Raw genomic sequence first — 27,270 nt, forward strand, 5'->3', positions numbered from 1 at the left:
CGACCAGTTCTTATTCCCTGCGTCAGAGGGGTCTTGTGATGACTGATGTTCGCAGTTCATTTTCCCCCTGTTTACATATCTCAGCCATCTGCTCTGTGTAGCTCAACCTCCAGCTGTCTTCGCCTGACCCCCACAGCCTGGGAAAAAGACACCTTATTCCAAGAACTCTCTTGTTCTTTCTTTTCGTTTTATCACTCTCTTTATCGTTCTCTCTTGTTCCCTTTAATTTTCTCATTCACTCTCTGGGTTTCATGGAATTACCAGCTAGTTCAAAGAAAGAGTGTGCTTCTTTCCTTCATCTGTCGCTGACAATGCTGTGTTAATGGTGGGAGTTAGCAGATGCTTTGTTAGCAGATGCTGTGTTAATGTTGGGAGTTAGAAGATGCTGTGTTAGCAGATGCTGTGTTAATGTTGGGAGTAAGCTGATAATGTGTTAGCAGATGCTGTGTTAATGGTGGGAGTTAGCTGATAATGTGTTAGCAGATGCTGTGTTAATGTTGGGAGTTAGCTGATAATGTGTTAGCAGATGCTGTGTTAATGGTGGGAGTTAGCAGATGCTTTGTTAGCAGATGCTGTGTTAATGTTGGGAGTTAGAAGATGCTGTGTTAGCAGATGCTGTGTTAATGTTGGGAGTAAGCTGATAATGTGTTAGCAGATGCTGTGTTAATGGTGGGAGTAAGCAGATGCTGTGTTAATGGTGGGAGTTAGCAGATGCTGTGTTAATGGTGGGAGTTAGCAGATGCTGTGTTAATGGTGGGAGTTAGCAGATGCTGTGTTAATGGTGGGAGTTAGCAGATGGGTGGAACCTGAACAGAGGGGACATGAAAGGCTGTGTGGGGCAGAAGGGACTGACGAATGCTTACCTGCCTTTTCTGTGTCTGACACGCATACACCACCGTTAGCCAATTAGAGGCAATTAGGCTGGCCTCTCCCAAAAAGCCACTTAAATATGGAATCCACAGTAGGGCAAAACTGCACCACTGTCCGCTCTACGGCCGTTGTTATTGGTGTTTTTTTGTTGACAAACAGAGGTGGGGAGCTTTGGGGGAGCTCCCTGCATCAAGGGAAAAAATTGTGCGTGCAATTATGTCAGAAGGAAAACAGTATTTGTTGCTTGCAGTAACTTCTTTGTTGTTGTCATATCTCAAACGGATATGGCAGATTCACTATTAAGGATTCCAGCTTTAACGAATTCCCTCTCAGAGATGAGAGCAACATGAGTGTTACTTTAATTTTTGTCCGCAATATTTTTGCGAATGTAACTAAAGTGCAAAATAGCTTGCTTAATATACTTGCCCTCTTATTAAAATGGACTGACCAGAAATTATTATATATATATATTTTTTTTTTGACCCTTTTTCTTCCCAATTTTTGTGATATCCAATTGGTAGTTACAGTCTGGTCTGATCGCTGCAACTCCTGTGCGGAATCGGGAGAGGCGAAGGTCGAGAGCCATGCGTCTTCCGAAACACGACTGTGCCAAGCAGCACTGCTTCTTGACACACTGCTCGCTTAACCCGGAAGCCAGCCGCACCAATTTGTCGGAGGAAGCAGCGTACAGCTGGCGAGACCGAAGCCAGCGTGCATGCACCCAGCCGCCATAAGGAGTCGCTAGAGCGCGATGGGACAAGGACATCCTAGCTGGCCAAACCCTCCCCTAACCCTGACGAAGCTGGGCCAATTGTTCGCCATCGTGGCCGGCTGCGACACTGCAACACAGCCCGGGATCGAACCTGGATCTGTAGTGACGCCTCTAGCACTGATCAGTGCCTTAGACCGCTGTGCCACTTGGGAGACTAATGACCTTAATTGAATTTGAATATTGTTTTTGTTTGCAGAGATCGAAGCAAAGGAGGCTTGCGATTGGCTGAGAGCGGCCGGCTTCCCCCAGTACGTGCAATTATACAAAGGTAAATACTAAATATGAATTCTCTCAAGCCATCAAGCACAATCTATTACAGTACAAACCACATCCACATGTTTGCTGATCCATAGCAAACAGTGTCATATCACACTTTAATTTGCCTTGTTTGCCTTTCAGATTGCAGGTTCCCCATTGCTATAGACTGGGTAAAGAGTGATCATGGTTTCCTGGATAAGGACGCGCTAGATTCCCTCTGCAGGTGAGAAGCTAGACTTTCCATCCACTCTCTCCTCACCAGCACCTCCTCATAGAGAGAGTGTGTGAGAGAGAAAAATAGAAAGAGAGAGAGAGAGTCTGTGTTGGGAGTGGGTCTCATGCTGCTGTGTTTGTTTAACCGCCATGCCTCTCTGCTTCCAGGAGATTAAGCACTTTAAACAAATGTGTGGAGCTGAGGTTGGAGCTGGGCAGATCAAAAAGACGGGTGAGTGAGAGTGAACACCATGGAACACCAACATGGCAACTGTGTCAGAGCCGCCGGAGGAACCAGAGGAAAAGCTCCTCGTTAGCATTTATCGCTTTCATTTCCACTGATATTGATGGCTGGATAGATAGAGTTTTGAGGGTTGGTGGAGCTAACTTCATTAGTCTCTGTTTGAGAAAGTGAGGTGAAAGCGAAAATAATTAGGGCAGAAACTCATCTAGAATTAATAATGTTGCATAATCATTTTCTCAGTCTAGTTATCTCAGAATGTAGTAGTCTTTGTGAAAGATGTCTCTGAAGAGTTACACGATGTCCAGAAATAGATGGCCTTGTTTTTTTGTTGCTACATGGCTTCTTATACAGCATCTTGATTGTCTGCTTGTGATTCTCAGGGGGAGGGGTCAGAGGACGAGGAGCCCTGTGCCATCAGCACAAAATGGGCCTATGAGAGGCGAACAAGGCGCTGGCGTCGCCTGGAGGGAATGGGCTTCCTACATTCACCGGACAGCCAGGGCATGTCCCTGTGTGACGCCAACGACCACCACGAGGTCTACTCCCTCCATAGCACCAGCAGCACAGAGAGCGAGGGCTGTGAGAGCCCCAAGACCGCCATTGATGACCAGGAGACCAGCGGGAGCTCTTCTCGCTGCTCCTCCATCAACAAGATCCCATCCCTAGACACTTCATTTAGCGGGCCCCCCTCCCCAGGGGGTGAGACGCCCAGTTTTAGCAGCGCTGAGGAGCGCTTCCTTGACAAGCCCCCCAGGAAGAAGGGCCCCAGTCTGCTGAGGAAGATGGAAAAACTGCGTCTGAGGGGCACGTCCAACCTCCACTCCCCCACCCACAGTGGCCTCAGCAGGGCCAGGCTGGTTATCTCTGGCCCCGTGCTCCAGGATAGTCTGGATGTCGAGCACAGGCTGAGACGGCTTCAGTGTCTGGATATCTCCACCCTGCGGCACAGGGATAGGGACCGTCCAGGCAGCCAGGCCTCCTCCTCACCTTCCTCCCCCCACTCGGGCAGCAGCAGCCCCAGCCCATCAGAGAGCAGCAGTACTGTCAGCACCCCCAGCCCCATCACCAGAGTACGCAGCAACTGCCGGGTCCGAGAACAGCACCAGGGGGGACTCCACAGAAACCCGGTCCGAGAGCACCAGGACTACAAGAACAACAGAAATAACCACGAGAGCCTGGTCTTCCAGATCCCCCAGGGGCACAAGCCAGGCACATTCCCCACAGCCCTCACTCACAACAATTTCCTGTTGCCCATAGACAACACCTCCATCAACTGGAGGACTGGGAGTTTCCACGGGTACCGCGGGAGACGGAGCAGGGGATGTGCAGCGGCCAAGGACAAGGATTCCACCTGCTGCAGCTCCCTAGCCTCATTGGACCACCGGGTCAGTATCTATGACAATGTGCCGATAGGCCAGGTGATTGGCCAGGAGGTGGAGCATCATGGGGAGGCGGAGACGGGGGAGATCAGCGAAAACGATGATGTCTTCTCCGCGCTGGACAGCGTGATGGAGCGTATCATCGGCCTGCAGCAGCTCGTCAACACCTGGACAGACAAACTGTTGGAGGACGGTGAATCGGAGACTAACCGCCGCTCCACACCCTCGCCCTGCCCCTCGTCCTCCTCCAATCACATCCGCCTGGAGGTCAAGGAGGCAGAGGATTTGGGGCCAGGAGCCATGGAGGGGGAGGGTGAAGGGGATGAGGAGAACCTAGAGAAGGAGTCTGCGGATGGAGATGACCCTGAGGCACAGTCACCACCATGTAGTATCAGGTGAGAGCAATGTCAGCTGGTCTGAGTACTCATTAAAAAGTCTTTATTACTCTATCATCCCCTCTCTGAGCCCACATTAATATGGCTGCCATTCTGTTGTCTGTTGTGTATGTATGCAGACAGAGCCAGCACCACTGGTCCAGCGAGCAGAGTCTTCCATCAGTTACCCCCAGCGGCTCAGGAGTCGAGGCCCAGTCTGTTTCTCAGCTGCACCTTCTGCAGAAACTCTCCCTGCTTAAACTCACTGCTCTCATGGACAAGTACTCCCCATCTAGCAAGCAGGGCTGGAACTGGTAAGGAAGGGGAAGGGGAGAGGGAGAGATGGAATGGAATGGGGAAGGGTGTGGAGAAAGAGGTAGGAAAGGGGATGAATGACCAAAATTAGGAGGAGAGCAATGAGGGAGAGGATGGGGAAAGGTGGTGGGGAAGAGGGGGAGGAAGGGAGGAGGGGAAGAGGAGGACGATTAGAGGCAGCTTGTTCAGAGGTTCATTTATTATTTATGTGAAGCTGCAACCTTGCCGTGCCTCTCACAAGACAAAACACAGAATGCTTCAAGAGCAATAAACCCCCCTGCCGAAATAGAATATTTAAAAAATTCAGCGTCTGAAGGAAATGACAAAATATGACCTTCAGCTTAGAAATTATAGACAGCTTCTCTTCATTCCTTTTTGGTTAAGGTCTGTGGTGTACACTCCCATCTGGCTCTTAGAGGGGTGTGTCTAGGTAACCTTTCTGGCATTGGCCAGGCCTCTCTCTCTCTTATTTAATTAAAGGGAGCTTGGATCCCAAACAATTTTACTTTCTGGCAAAACATCGGTTTACATTTGGGAAAAGTGAAGTGCTTACACATCCCAAAGTTTCCCTGCGTTTTTAGTTTGTTATTGATTTGAAAGAGGCAGGCATGTGCTTACCATCTGCTAGAATTTGGTGAAGGGTTTCCAGCGCAGGGTGAAGACCTATGGCCTAGAGGGTACATTAATGAAAGATATGGTGGAATGTTAACTCAAACATAGTGGCTAGGAACATTTCCTCTTGGTGGTTAACGGCCGTGACCTCAAATAGCGTTACACAGGAAACACGTAATGATGCATGGGAACCATAGATGTAACATGCACCCGAATACAACAGCTGTAGACCTTACAGTAAGTATTTCACTGTAAGGTCTACACCTGTTGTATTTGGTGCATGTGACAAATAACATGAGATTTGATAGAGATAGATAGAGGACTCATCTTCGTATCTGTCCCATTATAGCGTCTGTGACAGCCTCAATGGCGCTGCCCATGCTATCTCCATTTTAAAGTAGTCCATTTTCTTATTTTTCATTGGCTGATTGCTCTCAACTCATAGGAATCCCCACCCAGTTGACTACTTTAAAATGGAGGAAGCCCTCAATGGCAACGTCCATACTAAAATGGGTTATATCCATGATGAGTCCTCTATCTATCTCCATGATGGGAAGTCAACACATCCCAATCTGTCAGAATGAGTTTTGCTTTCATTGTTTGTAGCTATTTCCTCACCATGTTTCGAAATCTGATCTCCTAACCTTGGATCCCCCACGGATCAATTAATAAAGTGTTTGACATTATTCATTTGTGTAGCGAACTGGAGTAAAAGTGATTGCTTAAAGCGGCAATCAGCAGTAGAATCAATAACAAAGCGTCTCCACAGCCTTGTTTTGGTAAAAAGCTTAGGGATGGGGCTGGAGAAATGTAACCACTCTCAAATTCCTAGACAGGGCTATGGATGCAAGGACTGGCCATCCATTATATAAAAATTATAGTTTTAACTATGCTTTGAGGCTATATAGTGTTTGTTTACATTTACTTTGTTGACAAACATTGACGTTTTGGGGTACGACAGTTGAAATAAGCTCAAGAAGGAATTTATAAGTTATATTCTTCAAGAATCAATTTCTACATATAATTCATTTTGATGTAGCATCTGCTGAGTTCCTCTTTAAGGCAAAAGGACAGGGTCATTGACTTTTTGAGAGCAGAGTAATTGGGCTATTTGCTTTAACAATCATTGAGCTAACTACAAAATAAATAACCTACTCCTGCCTCTCATCGCTTTCCCATTGATCCTGTTTCATTCCAGATAACTGTTGTCTTATTTGCTGTGGCCAAACACCTTTCCCCTTGGCTTTGTCTCTAATGAACTAAATCTACATGTGGTTATTACCTAGCAGGGAGAGGCTGAGGCTCCTCAAACACATGACCAAACAGGAAACTCTCTCTCCCTCACTCACACAATTACATGAAATCATGAGCAGAACACCATTAAGCTAATGAAATGAGGTGGACGCAGAAGATATGTTTTAATTGAACAGCTGAAGACTAGAATGGAAATGCAGTCCGTAATGGGAGAGAGCACTATCAAAGAGAAGCATGCTGTATGAACATTTGTGAATCTAATTCCAGTCGACTCATCATACATTTGATTGGCTCTGAAGCTAGCTATCTCAAGGTGCCTGAACTTTGAGAGGGAGGATTTAAATTGCCTTCATGTTATCTTCTTGGCTACACTGGCCGTTACCATGGCACTCACTTGCTGGCTTATGAAAACACTCGCTGGGCTTTAAAAGAAATATTCTGTCAGAGTCGTACACAAAGCCCTCTGCTAAGTGCATGTGTGAGTCTTGGTCAGATACCTATGTAGGCTCCCACTGGGCACAGACGTGAGTTCAACGTCTATTTTTGATTTACATTTGTTTGAGTTGTCAACTAAGGTGAATTCAACAAATCAAAATCTACAAAACATTGGATTTAGGTTAAAAAAAATACACATTTCCCTTACATTGATTACTTTTTGCTAATACAATCAGTTTTCCACATTGATTCACCGTCATTACATATCATTTTGTTTCTGAGATTACATGGAAACAACGTTGATTCAACCAGTTTTTGTCCAGTGGGTTCTTACATATTGTACAAATGTGCAATGCAGTGTTGTTTGAAGTAGAACATATCCAGAAGGAATAAAATACAATGCAACAACTTAGTCATACTTCTGTATAGTTGCCCTATCTTCATATCACTTCAAAACAAATACCTCTTTACCTTCAAAAGCAACGCTAGAAGTCCATCTTGAATTGTTTGTGTCTCCCCTCAGGACATTCCCAAAGCCTCCGAGGAAGACCAAAGCCCCAGAGCTGAAGGGCAGGAGGGTGTTTGGTGTACCCCTCCTCCACGGTGTGCAGCAGACAGGGGAACCACTACCTTCCAGCATCCTCAAGGCCATAATTTATCTGAGGAAAGAGTGTCTCGATCAGGTACTGGACTCTAACCTCCTGTACAACCAATATACAGTTGAAGTCGGAAGTTTACAGAATAATAGTAGCGAGAATAATAGTGAGAGAATGATTTATTTCAGCTTTCATTTCTTTCATCACATTCCCAGTGAGTCAGAAGTTTACACACACTCAATTAGTATTTGGTAGCATTGTCTTTAATTGTTTCACTTGGGTCAAACGTTTCAGGTAGCCTTCCACAAGTTTCCCACAATAAGTTGGGTGAATTTTGGCCCATTCCTCCTGACAGAGCTGATGTAACTGAGTCAGGTTTGTAAGCCTCCTTTCTTGCACAAGCTTTTTCAGTTCTGCCCACAAATGTTCTATAGGATTGAGGTCAGGGCTTTGTGATGGCCACTCCAATACCTTGACTTTGTTGTCCTTAAGCCATTTTGCAACAACTTTGGAGGTATGCTTGGGGTCATAGTCCATTTGGAAGACCCATTTGCGACCAAGCTTTAACTTCCTGACTGATGTCTTGAGATGTTGCTTCAATATATCCACATCATTTTCCTGCCTCAGGATGCCATCTATTTTGTGAAGGTTGCAGGTTCAAACCCCCGAGCCGACAAGGTACAAATCTGTCGTTCTGCCCCTGAACAGGCAGTTAACCCACTGTTCCTAGGCCGTCATTGAAAATAAGAATTTGTTCTTAACTGACTTGCCTGGTTAAATAAAGGTAAAATAAATTTTAAAAAATAAAAAAGTGCACCAGACCCTCCTGCAGCAAAGCACCCCCACAACATGATGCTGCCACCCCCGTGCTTCACGGTTGGGGGATGGTGTTCTTCGGCTTGCAAGCCTCCCCCTGTTTCCTCCAAACATAACGATGTCATTATGGCCAAACAGTTCTATTTTTTTTTCATCAGACCAGAGGATATTTCTCCAAAAAGGACAATCTTTGTCCCCATGTGCAGTTGCAAACCGTAGTCTGGCTTTTTTTATGGCGATTTTGGAGCAGTGGCTTCTTTCTTGCTGAGCGGCCTTTCAGGTTATGTCGATATAGGACTCGTTTTACTGTGGATATAGATACTTTTGTACCCATTTCCTCCAGCATCTTCACAAGGTCCTTTGCTGTTGTTCTAGGATTGATTTGCACTTTTCGCACCAAAATACATTCATCTCTAGGAGACAGAAAGACAGAACGCATCTCCTTCCTGAGTGGAATGACGGCTGTGTGGTCCAATGGTGTTTATACTTACGTACTATTGTTTGTACAGATGAATATGGTACCTTCAGTCGTTTGGAAATTGCTCCCAAGGATGAACCAGACTTGTGGAGGTCTACAATTTTTCTTCTGAGGTCCTGGCTGATTTCTTTTGATTTCCCCTTGATGTCAATCAAAGAGGCACTGAGTTTGACGGTAGGCCTTGAAATACATCCACAGGTACACCTCCAATTGATTCAAATGATGTCAATTAGCCTATCAGAAGCTTCTAAAGCCATGACATCATTTTCTGTAATATTCCAAGCTGTTTAAAGGCACAGTCAACTTAGTGTTTGTAAACTTCTGGCCCACTGGAATTGTGATATAGAGAAGTATAAGTGAAATAACCTGTCTGTAATCAATTGTTGGAAAAATGAGGTGTCATGCACAAAGTAGATGTCCTAAACGACTTGACAAAACTATAGTTTGTTAATAAGACATTTGTGGAGTGATTTAATGACTCCAACCTAAGTGTATGTAAACTTCCGACTTCAATTGTATACAGTACTGCTCATGCATTATTAAAGCCAGAGTCCTTCATTGAAACAAACAATAGCAAAGCAGTTTTGGTAATGGGCCTAGGGAAATGTAACCACTCTCAAATTCATCCATTATATCCACATTATAGTTTTAACAATGTTGTGTGTTTACATTTATATTGTTTACAAACATTGGTGTAAAACAAGATTATATTTTGGGTTCTGATGGTGTACGACAGTTGAACTAAGCTCATGAGGCATTTATAAGTTATATTCTTCAAGAATCAATAGATCATTCATTTGTAAGGCCAAAAATATATGTAGCAGCTAAGGATTCTTGCTTTTATAGGGACAGTTCACCCAATATCAAAGTTGGTTAGATGGTTTCATACCTCGAAAATGGTCTAGAGTCAAGCTTACAGTTCCGATTCCATGCCATCTACAGTGGGCTCTCTACATAACATAACGTCATGGAATATGGACCACAGTTGACAAGGTACTTAGATTCATGGGGTGAACTGTCCCTTTAAGATTGCGAAGGACACCCAGGTCTGGGCCATCAGCTATTCCTCTCCAACCTATTAACATCGGTGTCATGCATTGATACTATGGAGTACACAGCACCTGGGTTGAATTACACCCCCGTGACACCTTGACCTACTGTAAATTGGAGTCATGGTTAAACACAGTGGAGGGTCCTATACTGAGAACAAAGACAGATGAGCATGAGGAATGGGGGGTCCGCATTCATTTATCTTCCATGTTGAGGGTGGGTTATGAGGTGCTTTAGAGGGATCTCCTACTTACAAAGATGAATGGAAGTTATCCTAGTTCGACAGGACTTAGGATAGCCTCCTACATGAGTCTGACCTGCCATCCTGGCTTTAAAACTCCCATTCCACACCACACGCACACACACCTAACCCTCTCATCCTCTCAGGTGGGTCTGTTTCGAAAGTCGGGGGTGAAGTCTCGTATCCAGTACCTGCGCGACATGGTGGAGGCGGACCCAGAGGCCATGTCCTACGAGGGCCAATCAGCTTTTGACGTGGCTGATATGGTGAAGCAGTACTTCAGAGACCTACCAGAACCTGTGTTCTCCAGCAAGCTCTGCAAGTCCTTCCTGCATATCTACCAATGTAAGAGGATAGAACTTACAACACTGCTTGGGCCAGTACAGTAAAGACTGGATTGGCTAAACATGCAAGAAAGGTTCAAATGCTGGCTAAGTAGGCAGATTGAAACCAGTTTTGGGCATTTTTATAGTATAAGCACAATGAGAGAATCACAAAGCAATTCTATCCACATACTTATGTCTCGCTCCCACCTCCACAGACTTCCCCAAAGACCAGCAGTTCTGTGCGGCCCAAGCAGCCATCTTACTCCTGCCTGATGAGAATCGTGAGGCCCTGCAGACACTCCTCCTCTTCCTCCGAGATGTGGTGGGCTGCGTGGACGAAAACCAGATGACCCCCACCAACATCGCTGTGTGCCTGGCCCCCTCCCTCTTCCATCTCAACACCCTGAAGAGAGAGGACAACACAGCAAGGTACGGTGCTGTCTCCTGAGGAGGAGGATGACGTCAAGTTTCCCCTAGACTCTAGGGTCTTACTCTAGATGCTGATCTATGCAGTTTGGGAATTTTAACCATAGTGGTTGAGGTTAGGATTGGAGGATGGTGCTGGTCAATGTAGCCAGGTACAGTCCACTGCCTCCTGGGGAGGAGTAGGACAAAGTTAACCCCTAGATGCTGATATAAGAACACTTTTGGGGTTTTCAACCATAATGGTTGAGGTTAGGATTGGGGGAGTGTAAGATGATCCTAGATCTGTGCGTAAGAGCAACTTCTAGACGAGCAGAGGTCTGGGGGTCTTTGTCCCACATTCCTAGTTAGAACTTCCTCTTACGTTGTTGCATAAGATTACTCCGCACGTTGCTTTGCATTCGTCGCTACAACTGCAGGTTTTCATTTGTCTGTTTGAAATGTTGTGTTTGTTTTTCCTTCTTCTTACGCAGCATCAGATTCATGTTAAAGTGTGGAGTTAGGTTCTTTGAGTTCCCAGAGATTACATCAACTGTAGTAATGTAGCCAAACCCCTATTTCCCTGTGCGGTAATGAAAAGCTGTCGGATGGGTTTAGTTTAAAGGCAGAGAGAGAGAGAGACTTATGTAACCCTGCATGAATCGCCCATCTGGACATAATTTCTCTTAGATAGAGGAGATATTATATATTTAATACTGTTCAGCTGGTTACTGCAAGAGAAAGAGAAAAAGTGGAGAGATGGGTGGAGGGAAAGAGAGGGGAGGGAGGGAGAAAGAGAAAAGGGGGAGAGAGGGGTGGAGGGAAAGAGGGGAGGAAGAGAGAAAGAGAAAAAGGGGAGAGAGGGGTGGAGGGAAAGAGAGGGGAGGGAGAGAGAAAGAGAAAAAGGGGAGAGAGGGGTGGAGGGAAAGAGAGGGGAGGGAGAGAGAAAGAGAAAAGGGGGAGAGAGGGGTGGAGGGAAAGAGGGGAGGGAGAGAGAAAGAGAAAAGGGGAGAGAGGGGTGGAGGGAAAGAGGGGAGGGAGGGAGAAAGAGAAAAGGGGAGAGAGGGGTGGAGGGAAAGAGGGGAGGGAGAGAGAAAGAGAAAAAGGGGAGAGAGGGGTGGAGGGAAAGAGAGGAGGGAGAGAGAAAGAGAAAAAGGGGAGAGAGGGGTGGAGGGAAAGAGAGGGGAGGGAGAGAGAAAGAGAAAAAGGGGAGAGAGGGGTGGAGGGAAAGAGGGGAGGGAGAGAGAAAGAGAAAAGGGGGAGAGAGGGGTGGAGGGAAAGAGGGGAGGGAGAGAGAAAGAGAAAAAGTGGAGAGATGGGTGGAGGGAAAGAGAGGGGAGGGAGAGAGAAAGAGACGGTCCAGGTGAGAAACAGGGAGACACATTTGCACATGATTCATTTTCCAAAACACATCTGTCTATGAACTTAGCTTTTGAGTCTGGCGCTCAGCTCACAAGACTAGTTATCTGTAGTTGTTGGCAAAGATAGACACACAGACACAGCTCAGCTGCACACACTCTGCTGATACCCGGTATTCTGACAGCATGTCTAGAAGTTCCAACTTCTAGACATGAAAAGTTGCGTGGTGGACCCAGTGATGTCCTCTCGCACAGGCCTGATTGTGTCTGATGTAGCCAGTCAGAGACAATAGACCACCCCCTCCTCCTTCTCTTCCTTGTGCCAGGCCAGCAGTCCAGGGGAGCCAGCGGGCTCAGCCATTACCCCACAGGCTGTAAGAGCAGAGCACTGATGGAAATCAGAACACAACACACACTCTGTATCTCCCATCATTGGAAACAGAGTTCTGCCTTGATACACGTCACACACTCACACTGGAAACAATGACCAGAACAAATCAACTCCACTCCAATGGACTGTTGTGTTGTGGCACATTGTGCTTCTAGGATACAGTGGCGTTAGTAAATATTTTTCTGTTTTGCTTTGCTACATATTTTAATTTGTTTGGAAGTCGATGCTGACGTTGCTTTTTACATTGAATAACAGTCCCTTTTCTCAGTTTCTGCTTGTAAGGGTCACAAATAAACTGCATAGTATGAGTCTATGGAAGCCTAGCATAGCAATAGAAACTGTACTCCATACATTTTCAACTCTGATGTAAAGACATTTCCTGTTTCTCTGACCTAGGTCAAGCCACAGGAAGTACAGCCTGGGTAGGCCTGACCAGAGGGACCTTAGTGAGAACCTGGCTGCCACTCAAGGCCTGGCCCACATGGTGACGGAGTCCCTGTGCCTCTTCAAGGTACACACTACAGTAAAGTTAGGGTACAGCCTGTTCTAGCCACACTAATCCACATCACGTGTGCACAGCATGTAGGTGTTACTGCCAAGACCCAGCAGAGCACACACCATTCTCTCATGAGTGTACTCTCTCTGTGCAGTACTACGTAAAGTACATTACAAAAAGCAGACAGGCACTTTTCCTATTGTTCATAACCATAACCCATCTGCAGGGGCAATTAAATGAGGAGGCACTTCATCTATGTTATTCAGTTCAGTCAGTTCATTGTATTGACTTGATAATACAGAATAAGAACATCAGAAAATGAGAACATGAATGTCAACAGGCGATTAATCACCATAGCTTTGCTTAATGCAATAGTGTAACAAATGATCAAGAAGTCATATGTAGTTTCTTGTGACAGACGTTAACACGCAATATTTGGTTCTGGTTGTCGAGATGAAGTCATTGGTGGCCCTGTTTGTGAAAACGTCAAGCTAACTCTTCCTCTCTCTTTCTCTGATCCTTCCAGCTTCCAGAGTTCTGGCCGGGCCAGAGTGTGAGCAACCCCAGTGAGGAGGCTGTCTGGGTGGATGTGGGTCGGAGTTCGCCCTCTCAGGGTGAGGAGGAGGAACAGGATGAGAGGGCCAGACTGGTCCAGACCACCCAGCACCTGTTGAGAGAGGCCAGGGAGAAGAGTAGAGGCTGGGAGTCCTGCTCTGGACCAGACAATGTGGACCTGGCTTTTAAGAAGGTGTGTGGTGGAATCTGGTGGAATGAATGAATGAATGAATGAATGAATAAAATAAAATGAATGAATAGAGTGACCAATAAAAGTTTCTGACAGCAAGCCACTACCAAAACAACACCTATAAAGAACAGCCGAGACTAATGAAAGGTTAATTATGTATGAGTCAACATAAAAACATTCTCCAGTGAGTCAGACACATTAAGCACACAGAGCTTGAGCTGAGATGTGTGTGTGTAAGAGGGGTTATCAAGGGTCAAAGTCAAGTTCTCACACTGGGTCTCACCACCTTGCCCCCCCCATACCAGGTCGATGATGGCTGGCCCCTGCGGTTGTGGAAGGGCTCTGTTGAGGTAGATGCCCCCCAGAAAGAAGCCCTCCAGCGGGTCCTGAGGGAGCATGGGCACTGGGAGAAGACCCTCAAACAGTCTGCAGTAGTCCAGACACTGACCAAGGACACCGAGGTCTACCGCTACCTCCTGCAAGGCCTGGGATCCCGGCCGCCACAGGAGCACCTGCTGCTGAGGTAATGAGGTGTTACCAGGGCGACGCTGCATGGGTCTTTAGGCAGGCTGCTGACTCTGCTGCTTAAGAGTATAAGGGACAGAGGAGTCAGGGACAAACAGAGTTTAGCTTGGACTTGAATACTCTGGCTAAAGTTGTTTTGAAATGGTGCCTATTGTTGTTCTACTAGTGCTAAATGTTGGCATCACAGTGAATGAAAATGAAAAAGCTAGTTTAGTTAAGTTACATTAAAGTGTTGGGGTCAAAAAATTGTTGACTGTTTACTCAAACACCCAGTCAAACTGTAGCTGAATATCTGAGGGTCTATTTCTCACGCCGCTTGAGTCTGAAGTCTGTTTTTAAATTAACTAGAATAATCTCCTATCATTTCCCCATGCAGGACCTGGCAGTCAGACCTGTCGGCTGGTCCTGCTTATGTGTCGGCTGTGTCTACAGAGCACCGTGAGGCCCCCATGGAGGGGGTGAGAGCCCAGGTCCTCTCTTGCCTCTACCTGGTAGAACCCCTGGGGGCTAAGAAGTCCCGACTTACACACCTCTGTCGTACAGATACAAGGTAGGAAAGACTGAGGAAGGGAGGGGGGGGGGAGAGGGGAGGAGGAAGTGAGGGAGGGTGTGAGAGAATGAAAGATTTGAGAAAATGCAGAGCCTTTAAAAAAGATATCCAGAGACTAGCTTATTCTTTACCTTCAGTATTCTCTGCAGTATCTCAAGTGCAATCCCAGCTTCTCAAAAGAGACACTCAAATAGAGAGAAAATAAAGAAATGAACAGAAAGAAGGGACCCCTCGTGTACACTTGATTTAGCTCTCTTCAAAGTTTTCTCTACATTTTCTGCTTCTTACATGATCAATTTATTCCCTGCGTGGTTATTCTGTAGACCCCCGCTATTTCCATTTGTTTCAGCTGATTTAATGAAACAAGCCAGGCAATGGAAAACAGGTGTCTATAAGCAATAGGAGACAGAGAGAGACAGAGAGAGAGAGAGAGAGAGAGAGAGAGAGAGGGAGAGAGATTAAATGAAAAGATGACAGAGGGAAGTCAAAAGAGAGACTGAAAGAGAATGAGGGGAAAGTAGAGGGAGTGTGTCTTATACTGAAATATGTTGTACTGCTCCAATGGACCAGCATCAGTGGAAGTAGTTGACTACTCACTTCGCCACACTTTCATCACACTAGGAGTTTCAGTAAGGCAGCATAGTGAGATTTGAACGAGACGGTTTGCCAACAAGACAGATTCACACGATTATCTCTGCAGGTTTTTCTCACTTCATTACATCAGAACTGAGCAGCAATGGAGAACATCTCTGCCTTGTTCTACTCTCTGTAAAAACTCATAGAAAAGAGCTTGGCCTAAAATGTATTGGCTTTATTTGTAGTGCCAGTGGCATGAGACAAATGATTTTATTGTCACACAGCCGATAGGTGCAGTGAAATGTTTTCCTATTATCCATAATAAATTCACTGGTCTTCAGTCTGCTAAGCTTAACAGCGAAGGCCAATGAGACTGATCCAATCGGAGGATATAGAGGAAAGTGAAAGAGTCTGTCAGTGTGTCTCATGTGTCTCATGCATCATTTGTCTCATGCAGCAAGGTTTGGTTGCGTTCCAGGCAGACTATATTGCGGTATTGCTACATGCAGCAATGGTTGCTTGTCACGTCACTAGTTATCCATTACCTTGTCCAGCGATTGTTTTTGTTGATATTTAGAAAGGTTGCCTTTAAAATAGATGAGTTAATTGAATGCTACGGTTAGTTTCCATTTAGTCATTTTGTGTCGATAGAAACAGCTGCAAGTAAGGACGTACCACCATAAATAAAAAGTGGTTGAAGTGTTTCCATAATCTATTTAGGCAAGTTGCGCATTAGGCCTAATACATTGGTGACAGGCTATTCCCTCCCACCTACCTGTTTCATGTCTCAGGTAGCCTGCGAAAGCCAGCATGGATAGAATGCAATAATTTACTAATATTTGCCATAATTGTAATCATTGTTACGTGGCAACATATCGCCACAGTCCATGCCGTGGTGAAACTTGCATTCCTGTAGATTAGAAATAATTGGATAGTGAAACTTGCCAACCAAACAGAAAAGCAAGGTGAAACAATTAAAGAACTCTCGAGTCAGGACAATCCTTGTCCGGCAAAGAAACATTTCTATAGTTGAAAAAATACACTGCTCAAAAAAATACAGGGAACACTTAAACAACACAATGTAACTCCAAGTCAATCACACTTCTGTGAAATCAAAATGCAACACTGATTGACAATAAATGTCACATGCTGTTGTGCAAATGGAATAGACAACAGGTGGAAATTATAGGCAATTAGCAAGACACCCCCAATAAAGGAGTGGTTCTGCAGGTGGTGAACACAGACCACTTCTCAGTTCCTATGCTTCCTGGCTGATGTTTTGGTCACTTTTGAATGCTGGCGATGCTTTCACTCTAGTGGTAGCATGAGACGGAGTCTACAACCCACACAAGTGGCTCAGGTAGTGCAGCTCATCCAGGATGGCACATCAATGCGAGCTGTGGCAAGAAGGTTTGCTGTGTCTGTCAGCGTAGTGTCCAGAGCATGGAGGCGCTACCAGGAGACAGGCCAGTACATCAGGAGACGTGGAGGAGGCCGTAGGAGGGCAACAACCCAGCAGCAGGACCGCTACCTCCGCCTTTGTGCAAGGAGGAGCAGGAGGAGCACTGCCAGAGCCCTGCAAAATGACCCCCAGCAGGCCACAAATGTGCATGTGTCTGCTCAAACGGTCAGAAACAGAATCCATGAGGGTGGTATGAGGGCCCGACGTCCACAGGAGGGGGTTGTGCTTACAGCCCAACACCGTGCAGGACGTTTGGCATTTGCCAGAGAACACCAAGATTGGCAAATTCGCCACTGGTGCCCTGTGCTCTTCACAGATGAAAGCAGGTTCACACTGAGCACATGTGACAGACGTGACAGAGTCTGGAGACGCCGTGGAGAACGTTCTGCTGCCTGCAACATCCTCCAGCATGACCGGTTTGGCGGTGGGTCAGTCATGGTGTGGGGTGGCATTTCTTTGGGGGGCCCCACAGCCCTCCATGTGCTCGCCAGAGGTAGCCTGACTGCCATTAGGTACCGAGATGAGATCCTCAGACCCCTTGTGAGACCATATGCTGGTGCGGTTGGCCCTGGGTTCCTCCTAATGCAAGACAATACTAGACCTCATGTGGCTGGAGTGTGTCAGCAGTTCCTGCAAGAGGAAGGCATTGATGCTATGGACTGGCCCGCCCGTTCTCCAGACCTGAATCTAATTGAGCACATCTGGGACATCATGTCTCGCTCCATCCACCAACGCCACGTTGCACCAAAGACTGTCCAGGAGTTGGCGGATGCTTTAGTCCAGGTCTGGGAAGAGATCCCTCAGTAGACCATCCGCCACCTCATCAGGAGCATGCCCAGGCATTGTAGGGAGGTCATACAGGCACGTAGAGGCCACACACATTACTGAGCCTCATTTTGACTTTTAAGACTTTTAAGGACATTACATCAAAGTTGGATCAGCCTGTAGTGTGGTTTTACACTTTAATTTAGAGTGTGACTCCAAATCCAGACCTCCATGGGTTGATCAATTTGATTTCCATTGATCATTTTTGTGTGATTTTGTTGTCAGCACATTCAACTATGTAAAGAAAAAAGTATTTAATAAGAATATTTCATTCATTCAGATCTAGGATGTGTTATTTTAGTGTTCCCTTTATTTTTTTGAGCAGTGTATATTTAGCAAGCAGTAGACCTTCAGAATGACATGTGGAGTGGAGCTTTATAGTTACGTGATGACATCGTGCCCTTCGTACCTTCAAAATTATTCAACAATCATCATTTATTTGAAAAAGTTTCCATTATCGTTTAATAATAAAATAAAGTTAGACTAAAGAAAAAATACACCCGTTGAACAGATAAAAATTTTGTCGATCTGTAGAACATTTCTAGTGGTTAAAAGCGTCGGGCCAGTAACCAGGTCGCTGTTTCAATCCCCGAGCCGACTAAGGGAAAAATCTGTCGATGTGCTCAAGCAAGGCACTTAACCCTAATTTCTCCTGTAAGTCGCTATGTATAAGAACGTCTGCTAAATGACAAAAATGTCAAATGTATCCTATATCTGCGGTTTCCATTACACGTTGCAATAATTTGCAACATTGCTTTTGTAGAATAAACATTGGCCGATGGAAACCTGCAGACTGACTGATATGGTTTGGTCTGGAGTGTAGTCTGCCTGACATGTGGCCCTTGTGTTTCTCCGACTGTCTCATCTGAACCCTGGTGATGCTTCCTGTGTACTAACTTCCTTTTCCTGTGTGGTTTCCAGGGGCCGGTCCCAGGAGTGGCACAACAGAGTGAGTGGACACCTACTGGCTTCCAACCTGCTGGCTATCAGGGACTCCTTCAGACCTGACCATAGATAGAACAAGATCTGAGTCATAGTCCCGAGACAGAGCTCAGGCCTTGTCGAGCCAAAAGAGGAGGAGAGAGGAGAACAACACAAACAGATAGACAGAAGCCTCCAGGCATACAGCTGTAGCAGAGGAAATGAAAGAGGGAGTAGAAGGAGTAGAAGGCAAGAGGGGGGGGGGGCTGAGAAGTTGTCTTAAACCCGAGACCTGATGTGAATTCCAGAAGCGGACTCACAGCAGGGGTCGTCTGATGAAGTGTTCAGGCGGAGGCGGCAGAGCTTTGCGTTATCAAGAGTGACTCGGGAGCCTGTCACCGTAATGAAATGTCTCATCCCATTTAAGTGACTGTTTCAGGCCTAATGCATGGCAGGGGGGCCTCCGGCAGAGAGTTAGAACAGGGCCTTGTGTGACAGTTCAGTAGAAAATATACCTTTTTGGCGATAAAACCCTCGGTTGGTCACACTTTCAAGCAGGGCAAAGTCAAGGATTTAGGAAAGCCTAGTCTTGCAGTTGAGAACTGAGGAGATTCTCTTGTACATGTGCTATTGTGACAGATATCCAGTGAGGCAGGTTGCGGTCCTAAAACCTATACTCTGTAAATTATTTTACTGTCAAAAGAATATTACTTAATGTTACTTGTATGTGTGTATTTGACTTGACACTTCAGTGTTGCTCTGGTTTTAAAGTGTGTCTAATGTTGTAAACTTACAAATGTATGACAGTATGTTTATACATGTACATATTCATAAGTGTGCTTTATCTTATTCAATTTATTATTAAATGGCTTTTATTTCTTAAAATGATTAAACAAAATGTATTTAGCAATAGTAAGAGATTTATTTAAATATTGTTTTTCAAGATGAAAAAAACTGCAGCGTACCTTTTTTTGTAATTAGTGTGCTGAACTGAAATGATACATCAATAATGACAACTGATTAAAATGTTGATTTCTCTATAGCCTTCCCACTTTTGTGTGTGTCGTGATGATGGCCTGCTTGAATCCCAGTCAGTCACACTGATTGTTTCCTCTGAAGACCCTGAAATAACGAACAGCCAGAGGAAGATGTGTCACACTGCTTCCATCAGAGAAGATTTACAGGTCTGGGCTTATGATGTTCATTTCCAAAAGACAAACATTCTCTCTCCCTGTTACAATACACTTAGGAAATTATTTATGCTGTCAAACTGCCCACTCGTGTCATATTTGCATAATTTTCATTTGCATATCGTATTGAGTCATCTCCAAGATCACATAATTCAATCCACTTTAAAACACTTAATACTGGGGTATTCGCCTAAGATCAGGAATATGCTGAATAACTGCATGAGAATGGGAAGTAAAAATACCTCACATGGTTAGGCAATCAGGCTGGATATAAAAGATGACTGTTGGAATTCCTATAACAGTCTTGAATAACAGCAACGTATAGCATATAACAGCGCTAGTGACTGGCGAAGATTTCAGATTGGGTTCAGGTAAATCCATTCCATAAGGTTGCGCAGTCAGGAAGTGTCTTGACAACTTGATGACTAACTCAAAGGTCAGAAGAGGTCATGATGGAATCAGGCCAGAAATATTACTCAACGGATCCTTGACGCCTAACCTCTCACCACCTAATACTTGGTAACCTAGTAGTATAGCACGAAAGACTGGGATGTGACTACAGTCCATGGAAATTGAAGTAGACACTTGAGGAAAAACACATTAATTTTGAGCAGTGAAGTCACCTGGCTGGCTGACCCAGAGGGGCAGAATAAGATGGAACCATAGACTACTGCTGAGGGATCTATATTCCTATTGTTAATGCACGTGCTATTGAAGCTTGGTGCCAAAACAACATGGCAAACCATTTTCCTCCTGAAGCCTCTATCAAAACTCCTTTAGCATATTGTCCTTCAACTGGGGACCTGCACACCAAAGTGCCCATTTTGTGGAAGACATGCATTTTTAATAAAGGCACTGGGAATCACTTTGAGGAGCGGCTATAAAGTCATGCAGTGAAATGATAAAAGATGAATACAAATAAAGTGTATGGATATTTAATACGTTCTGGTGATGGATCATACACAGAGAATTCCTCTTGGCAGTTTATGAGCTCAACTCGAGTTTGGAACAATATTATATTGCTCACCTCGCAGCATCCTTTACAGCATAAGTCCATCTACAACAGTGCATAACTTTCCCATGGGCATACACAGCCTTACAATTAAAGTCTTTGAGGGCTGCCTCAGAGAGTGAGATCTATAATTTATCATCTATAAAGAGTTTGTTCTCTAATTTAGTGAGCCTGCTAACACAGAACACTTAGTTGAAAGAGACGACAGAGAAAACAATGTTGGTTTTGGGGTTATTCAGGCTAGTCCCAACTTCATTTGAGAGGCTAATGAGTATAGTTGAAGGCCGCAAGTCTAATGCAACCACATGCTGTGTCAAACTCAATGAAACCCTGGCATGGGGCAAAAGTCCTCACACAGTAATGAGTGAAGTGGAAAGCCATGGTGGACACCCTATGCTCCAATGGATCTGAAAGTACCAACTATGTAAAGCCAGTTAAGGCACGAGCTGTGCAAAGTCTTAGATGCACCTTGTTAATCGAATCTGCACAGAAAATATGGTATTTTAGCCAACAATGTAGCTCCAACCATAACAGCATGGGCTATTTGGCATCGAAAGACAAACCAATTAGTCTTCTTGCCATTTCTCCTTCCCCTTGTTATCAGGTGTAATTTAGAACTTCAGTCTGGTGTAATCGACACCTGTGGGTCCACGGCTACCTGTGAAATGAGTAAATAATATGCAATGGTCCATTTAGCTGGCCTAATCAATTCCATTAATCACACAGCTGATTATCAGGATGGGACAAGGCATTCACATCACTGGTGTTCATTTAACCTTGGCATGTATGGAAATAACCAAGGTGAGGAGCTACTACCACGGTCACCGGGGGAAACAACGGTTGTCCCCAAGTCTCTGTTGCTGGATAAACACTATAGGAAAAACTGAGCCTAGCCAAGCCAAGCTGTACTGGGCTGGCCTGTTTATGGATACACCATTATTGTTGGACCCATGCTGAAAAGTACAATGTGACAATAAAATAGAGCCAACACAGTATGGTTTGGGTCAGCCATGTAGTGTGAATCAGGCATTTAAATCTCCACTGTATGAAAATTATGGAGTCTAACAAAAATATATAGCATTGAGTATTGACATGAAAGTGGATTGAAAAGTATGAAAAATATGATTCAAACACTACTGATTCGCAATATTTTTCAGGACAAGCAAGAGTCTTCACTTCTGTCTCTCTGTCCTCAAGTGACCAATAACACAGGTGCCTGGGTTTCAAATATATAGACTTGGATGACAGATGGGATAGCTGGACTAAGACGGCAGAAAACCTTCTGTCAACTTCAAAGGCAAACGTCCCAAAAATGATACTCAAATAGTCAAAATAATGTGCTCTATTTAAGCGACACGCTTCAAGAATGAATGGATACGTTTAGCTACTTCAGCTTCCCTTTTTGGACATTTTCCTTTGCGATCTACAGTGTGCTGGATGTTTCTCTTGTATTTCATCTGAGATGGTGTTTATTGGTTTACTACAATAAACCAAGATAAAATGTAACACCGCCATCTTGGACCCCATGTGCAATGATTGAGCTGTAGCCCAGGTCAGTATTGCTGTTTGGCAGCCTCTCCAGCCATTCCTCAATCTCTTGGTATTCTGACATTTATATGGAGAAAGATGAGCATGTTGCCAGAGCATTTTTTAAAAACTTTTTACAAGCAGTATTTTTTATTTGGTATACAGTAAAATCCCAGGTGACATTAATGGGTTGAAGAGTCCCCCCCCCCCCTCTTGTAGTCTGAGAAGTTGGGAGGACGGCATGGTGATGTCACTGAAGTCACATCCTGGAGACCGGGTTGATGCCCAGGATGTCGAAGCCTTTAGCCATGATGGCGGCAGTGGCGTCACACAGGAGCATTCTCCACATGTTCACTTTCAACACCTCACCTGTTGAGTGAGTGAGAGATGGGTAAACACATAGATCTTAGGTTATTTCATCCAATCAAATTCCACTAAAATCACATAACATTGCTTAATAACAGAACAGTCACTAAATAGACGTGATGCTATGCAATATTCACAACTCAACGATCCATGGGGCATATTGCTACACGATGAGAAGATCCAATAGAAATTAAAGCTGCAAGCAGTGTTGACGGAGTTCAGCTGTGTGCCCATTGTGCCAGGACAAATTGGACATTTTGCCCTGGGATGACCTACTTCGTTTCTGTTTACCACACTTACCAAATCAGAACTCAAAATCAAGCTTTTGATGCATTTTGGACCCGTTTCAATGATGTTGACTTCTTTAATTAAACGTCTTCTTCTCCAGAACCGCTGGACTGATAGATGTTATATTCCAAATATGTTGTCTATGGATGCACATCTTAAAAAACGCACTATTTTCCAAGATGCCAACTGAAATAATATGGCCGCTATGAGACAATGAGCTTTTGCATGAATGTTTTTTCCTGTACAACAGCACCACAATGTGGCCAAACTGAACCATACTTTACAGGTTAGCTAGACTCATAACCTTGAGCATGTGGTCCGAATTTCATCAGTGTGTCAAGCAGATCAAGAGATATCAAAATGTGCCCGTTATAGTGCCACTGTGTGGTCAATATAAAAGGTGCTTGTTTGTTGTTTTTTTAACCTCTTTTGCGTGATATCCAATTGGTGTTTACAGTGTTGACCCATCGCTGCAACTCCCGTACAGACTCGGGAAAGGTGAAAGTCGAGAGCCATGCATCCTCCAAAACACAACCCTGCCATGCCGCACTGCTTCTTAACACACTGCTCGCTTAACCCGGAAGCCAGCCGCACCAATTTGTGGGACAAGGACATCCCGGCAGGCCAAACCCTCCACTGACCCGGACGACGCTGGGCCAATTGTGCCTCATGGGTTTCACTGCGATGCAGTCCCTTAGACCGCTGCGCCACTCGCAAGGCCCCAGTTATGCTGAATCTTGACAGTGTTTGCCACATGTACCAAGTTTAATTACACTACAAATATCCATGAATGATTTATAGGCATTTATGTGCGAGACCACTCCCATTTGAATGTTTATTGGTCAGTAGAGGCCATGTTGTTTGACATACTAGCCTGGAAAAAAGTACTTTGAGACACCTTGGTCCTTAGATGCCAGATATCAAGCTTTGTGCAGATCGGTCATTTGTGCTAGAGTAGCAACGTTTTAAGCGTTTTTCACAAAATTCCAAATCATCCATCATGACGGACTTTATGGGTCTTTGAGGTAAATGTGTTCCTTGTGAGCAGAGAGATCTACATACTACATTTCAGGACTCCAGCTCAAACGGGGTGAAGGGCGTGAGCTTTCAAAGCTGGCATTTTCAATCACTTCTTATAGCTCCACCATTGGCATGAGAATGCATGAGAGGGTGTAGCCCATGGGCTTTTACCATCCTGCCAAGTTGGGCCGTCCTAGGCCTTACCATATCATGGGAATTTGCATGTTATTTTCCTTGGGGGAAGAACCCGGTATAATAATAATGAAAGCCAACAAAAGCAATATGGTTTCACCAGCTTCGCTGCTAAACCCCTAATTAAGATAGTAATGAGGGGGAAAGGGCAAATTACACAAACTGGACATTAAGGACATGGTCGTCATTGTAATTGACAAATAATACCATTTCCAAATTAAATTTACACTAACAAACAAGGCAACAGTAAACATGTCGTCCCCCACGAAGTGTACCTATGATGAAAATTACAGGCCTCATCTTTTTAAGTGGGAGAACTTGCACAATTGGTAGCTGACTAAATACTTTTTTGCCCCACTGTATATGATGTTATTGAGAAACACCCATAGACTATTTGTATGACTAAAACCCAAATGCCCTTCATTGAACTGTAACTTACTTACTGAAGGGTGGAAAACAAGCTGTCATATTCATAACAAAAGACAATGTTGAACGGAAAAGGTTAACTTTACATTCGTGTGAATTGGTCTATATGGATTGGGCTAAATTGAAATGTTTCTAAGAAATATGAAATTCATAAACATGGTAGCAAGTAAAAGGGAACAGATTATTTTCTATTTTCTTAAAACTGCATGGTTGGTTCATTTAAGAGCTTGTACGAAAGCATTTCACGGTAAGGTCGACACCTGTTGTATTCGGCAAATGTGACAAAGACAATTTTATTTGAGTTCGGATATTATAGGAAAATTATTCAAACAAAATTGAGGACAACAGTTCACCTGACAAGACTGAATCCAAACATCACTTTTGATTTTGTGCATTTTACATTTACTCTACTTTTTGCTACCCCAAAAATCTGAAAATACTATTATACATATTCAGTATCATAAGAATATTCCTGTAAAATGTGGAGTAGGTGCAACATACTGTAAGACAAAAAAATGACAAGGGTTTGAGTGAAATGACTAACTAGTGTCTCCAAGTGGCCACACACACCACTATAAAGTGTACACAGTTCATAAGTAATTTCAATGCTCTTTTATGAATCAAAGAGTCTTCAACTATAAGGTGCCTTTTCATTTTTTAGCTCTCCAAGCTGTGCCGCTGAGGAACTAGAGCAAGCATACTATTTGTTTGGAACACAACCCTGAAATCACAATTACGATTGTTGTTTACGCAATCCAAAAACTGCTTTAAAAAAAAATAATAATAATGTATCTCAATCTGGGTCAGGTTGGCATAATTTGAAAGCTTGTTCTATTGCCTACATGACAAGCTAAATTATAAAATACGAAATTACAGTGTTAGGCTTTCACAAAGCAATTCAATTAAATAGATTGTAATTTTGGTGTGAATAGAAAGGAGGCATGAGTTGGGTTGCAAAGCTACCAGTAATTTACCAAAGTTAGTGGAATATTCACAAATTTTGGCAATTAAAAGAAAATCTACGGCAATCTATCGTAACTTTGGTAATTTATACTTCAATAACTTAAGTGTATTCTTATATATTATTCATTTATTATAGCTGTGTCCAATTTGATGGGGTTGGGGGCCATAAAAATCTGAAAATCTGTTGCTGTTTTAAAGGAAGTGTGCTGCAATTCTACACATTTTGCCATGGGGAGAGTGTGACAGATTAACAAAATCAATGGAGGCACCCAAGCCGGTAATTCGACCATGATTAATACGTTTAGATAGCTGGCCACTAGTCAAATTTACCCATCTTAAACATTTTAGCTGACATGAGCTAACTGAGTGACTATCAGTGACTGAGAAAAACTACACCATGTGTATTATCCTATTCTAACTTGCAACAAGTAAGTTGAGACCCTGACTGAGACCACCAATTGCCCATCCCTGTTCTAGACCATATGGTTCTAGAGAAAATGGCCAAATTAATGAAAAAAAGCATCTAATCAACAGTGTAATTATGTTCAATTAACTCTACAACTCTTCCAAATATTGACTTTTCACAACTGCCACCAGTTTGACAATAAATATACTACAGTCATTAGTGAGGTCGGACAATTATGTTGGCCAATTAGGCCTGGCTTGCAGCTGGCGTTCCAATTCATCCCAAAGGTGTTCGATGGGATTAAGGTCAGGGCTCTGTGTAGTCCAGTCAAGTTCTTCCATACCGATTGAGACAATCCTTTTCTGTACGGACCTAGTTTTTAGGCACGGGGGTATTGTCATTTCAAACAGGAAAGGACTTTCCCCAAACTGTTGCCACAAAGTTGGAAGCACAGCATCATCCAGAATGTAATTTTATGCTGTAGCGTGATGATTTCCCTTCACTGGGAGTAAGGGAAATCAAAACACAACTCATTGGCTGAAACGCATTAAGGAAAGAAATTCCACAACTTACATTTTAACAAGGCACACCTGTTAATTGAAATGCCTTCCAGGTGACTACCTCATGAAGCTGGTTGGGAGAATGCCAGGCGTGTGCAAAGCTGTCATCAAGGCAAAGGGTTGCTACCTTAAACAAATCAAAATATATTTGAAATTCTTCAACTCTTTTTTTGGTTACTACATGACTCCATGTGTTATTTCATAGTTCAGTTGTCTTCACTATTATTCTAGAACAAATAAAGATAAACCCTGGAATGAGTAGGTGTACACACTTTTGTGTATATATATATATATATATATTGACATATTAAAATTAAAATAAGTATAAAAATATATATGGATATGTCATGCTGAAACCCTCGTATTAAACACCAATGGTATTCACGAAGTTGAATTTTTATATTTAGGATCAAGTTTAAAGCTGTCATTCTATATTAAAATTATTTTATTTTATTATTTTATATATTTTACATGTGATAAGGCCACACAGAGGGCCAGGGATAATTACAGACACCTGTGATAATCTGAAGGGCCCCAAAAGGCCACTAAATCCTTGAAAGATACATCATTTCTGGAAGATTACTGGTCAACTTTGAAAGTTTCTAGTAATATACCCTTCCTTTGCAACCCTAGTCATGAGTGCATTCAGGTGCGTGTTTCCGCTGTGAATTTTCTTCACAATTGACAAACATAGGTTGTTCTGAACAGAATGAGCCTAAGGTATGACACCATGTCATTTTGTAACTGCACATCAAACATAGTGATCATGAACACTGACACTGTATATGACATGAGTTTTATAATATGGAGATGTGAACTGCACATTTGGACTTAAG

General features: G+C 43.9%; 2 protein-coding genes across 5 annotated transcripts in view; one reads left to right on the plus strand and one right to left on the minus strand.

Annotated features, from left to right (window-relative positions):
* LOC115135936 (rho GTPase-activating protein 7-like) overlaps positions 1 to 19,535 on the plus strand; it is a 78,907-nt gene extending 59,372 nt beyond the window's left edge. For both annotated transcript variants that reach the window (XM_029671167.2, XM_029671168.2), the window contains exons 2-14: positions 1,839 to 1,910; positions 2,042 to 2,123; positions 2,282 to 2,345; positions 2,738 to 4,131; positions 4,251 to 4,424; positions 7,250 to 7,409; positions 10,054 to 10,252; positions 10,449 to 10,662; positions 12,781 to 12,895; positions 13,407 to 13,628; positions 13,931 to 14,148; positions 14,527 to 14,700; positions 18,485 to 19,535. In XM_029671167.2, coding sequence (XP_029527027.1) covers positions 1,839 to 1,910; positions 2,042 to 2,123; positions 2,282 to 2,345; positions 2,738 to 4,131; positions 4,251 to 4,424; positions 7,250 to 7,409; positions 10,054 to 10,252; positions 10,449 to 10,662; positions 12,781 to 12,895; positions 13,407 to 13,628; positions 13,931 to 14,148; positions 14,527 to 14,700; positions 18,485 to 18,581 — 3,185 coding nt within the window. In that variant the 3' untranslated portion in view covers positions 18,582 to 19,535. The remainder of the gene's footprint in view (positions 1 to 1,838; positions 1,911 to 2,041; positions 2,124 to 2,281; positions 2,346 to 2,737; positions 4,132 to 4,250; positions 4,425 to 7,249; positions 7,410 to 10,053; positions 10,253 to 10,448; positions 10,663 to 12,780; positions 12,896 to 13,406; positions 13,629 to 13,930; positions 14,149 to 14,526; positions 14,701 to 18,484) is intronic.
* A 1,058-nt stretch (positions 19,536 to 20,593) lies between these two features.
* The window catches only part of LOC115135937 (arginine--tRNA ligase, cytoplasmic-like), a 43,651-nt gene continuing 36,974 nt past the window's right edge, over positions 20,594 to 27,270 (minus strand). For 2 of the 3 annotated variants that reach the window (XM_029671170.2, XM_029671169.2), the window contains one exon: positions 20,594 to 22,582. In XM_029671170.2, coding sequence (XP_029527030.1) covers positions 22,473 to 22,582 — 110 coding nt within the window. In that variant the 3' untranslated portion in view covers positions 20,594 to 22,472. Of the gene's footprint in view, positions 22,583 to 26,447; positions 26,562 to 27,270 lie in introns of all 3 variants that reach the window. The other variant, XR_010464913.1, reaches the window with a different exon arrangement.

Source organism: Oncorhynchus nerka, linkage group LG10 (assembly GCF_034236695.1).
Source record: "Oncorhynchus nerka isolate Pitt River linkage group LG10, Oner_Uvic_2.0, whole genome shotgun sequence".
NCBI lineage: Eukaryota > Metazoa > Chordata > Actinopteri > Salmoniformes > Salmonidae > Oncorhynchus > Oncorhynchus nerka.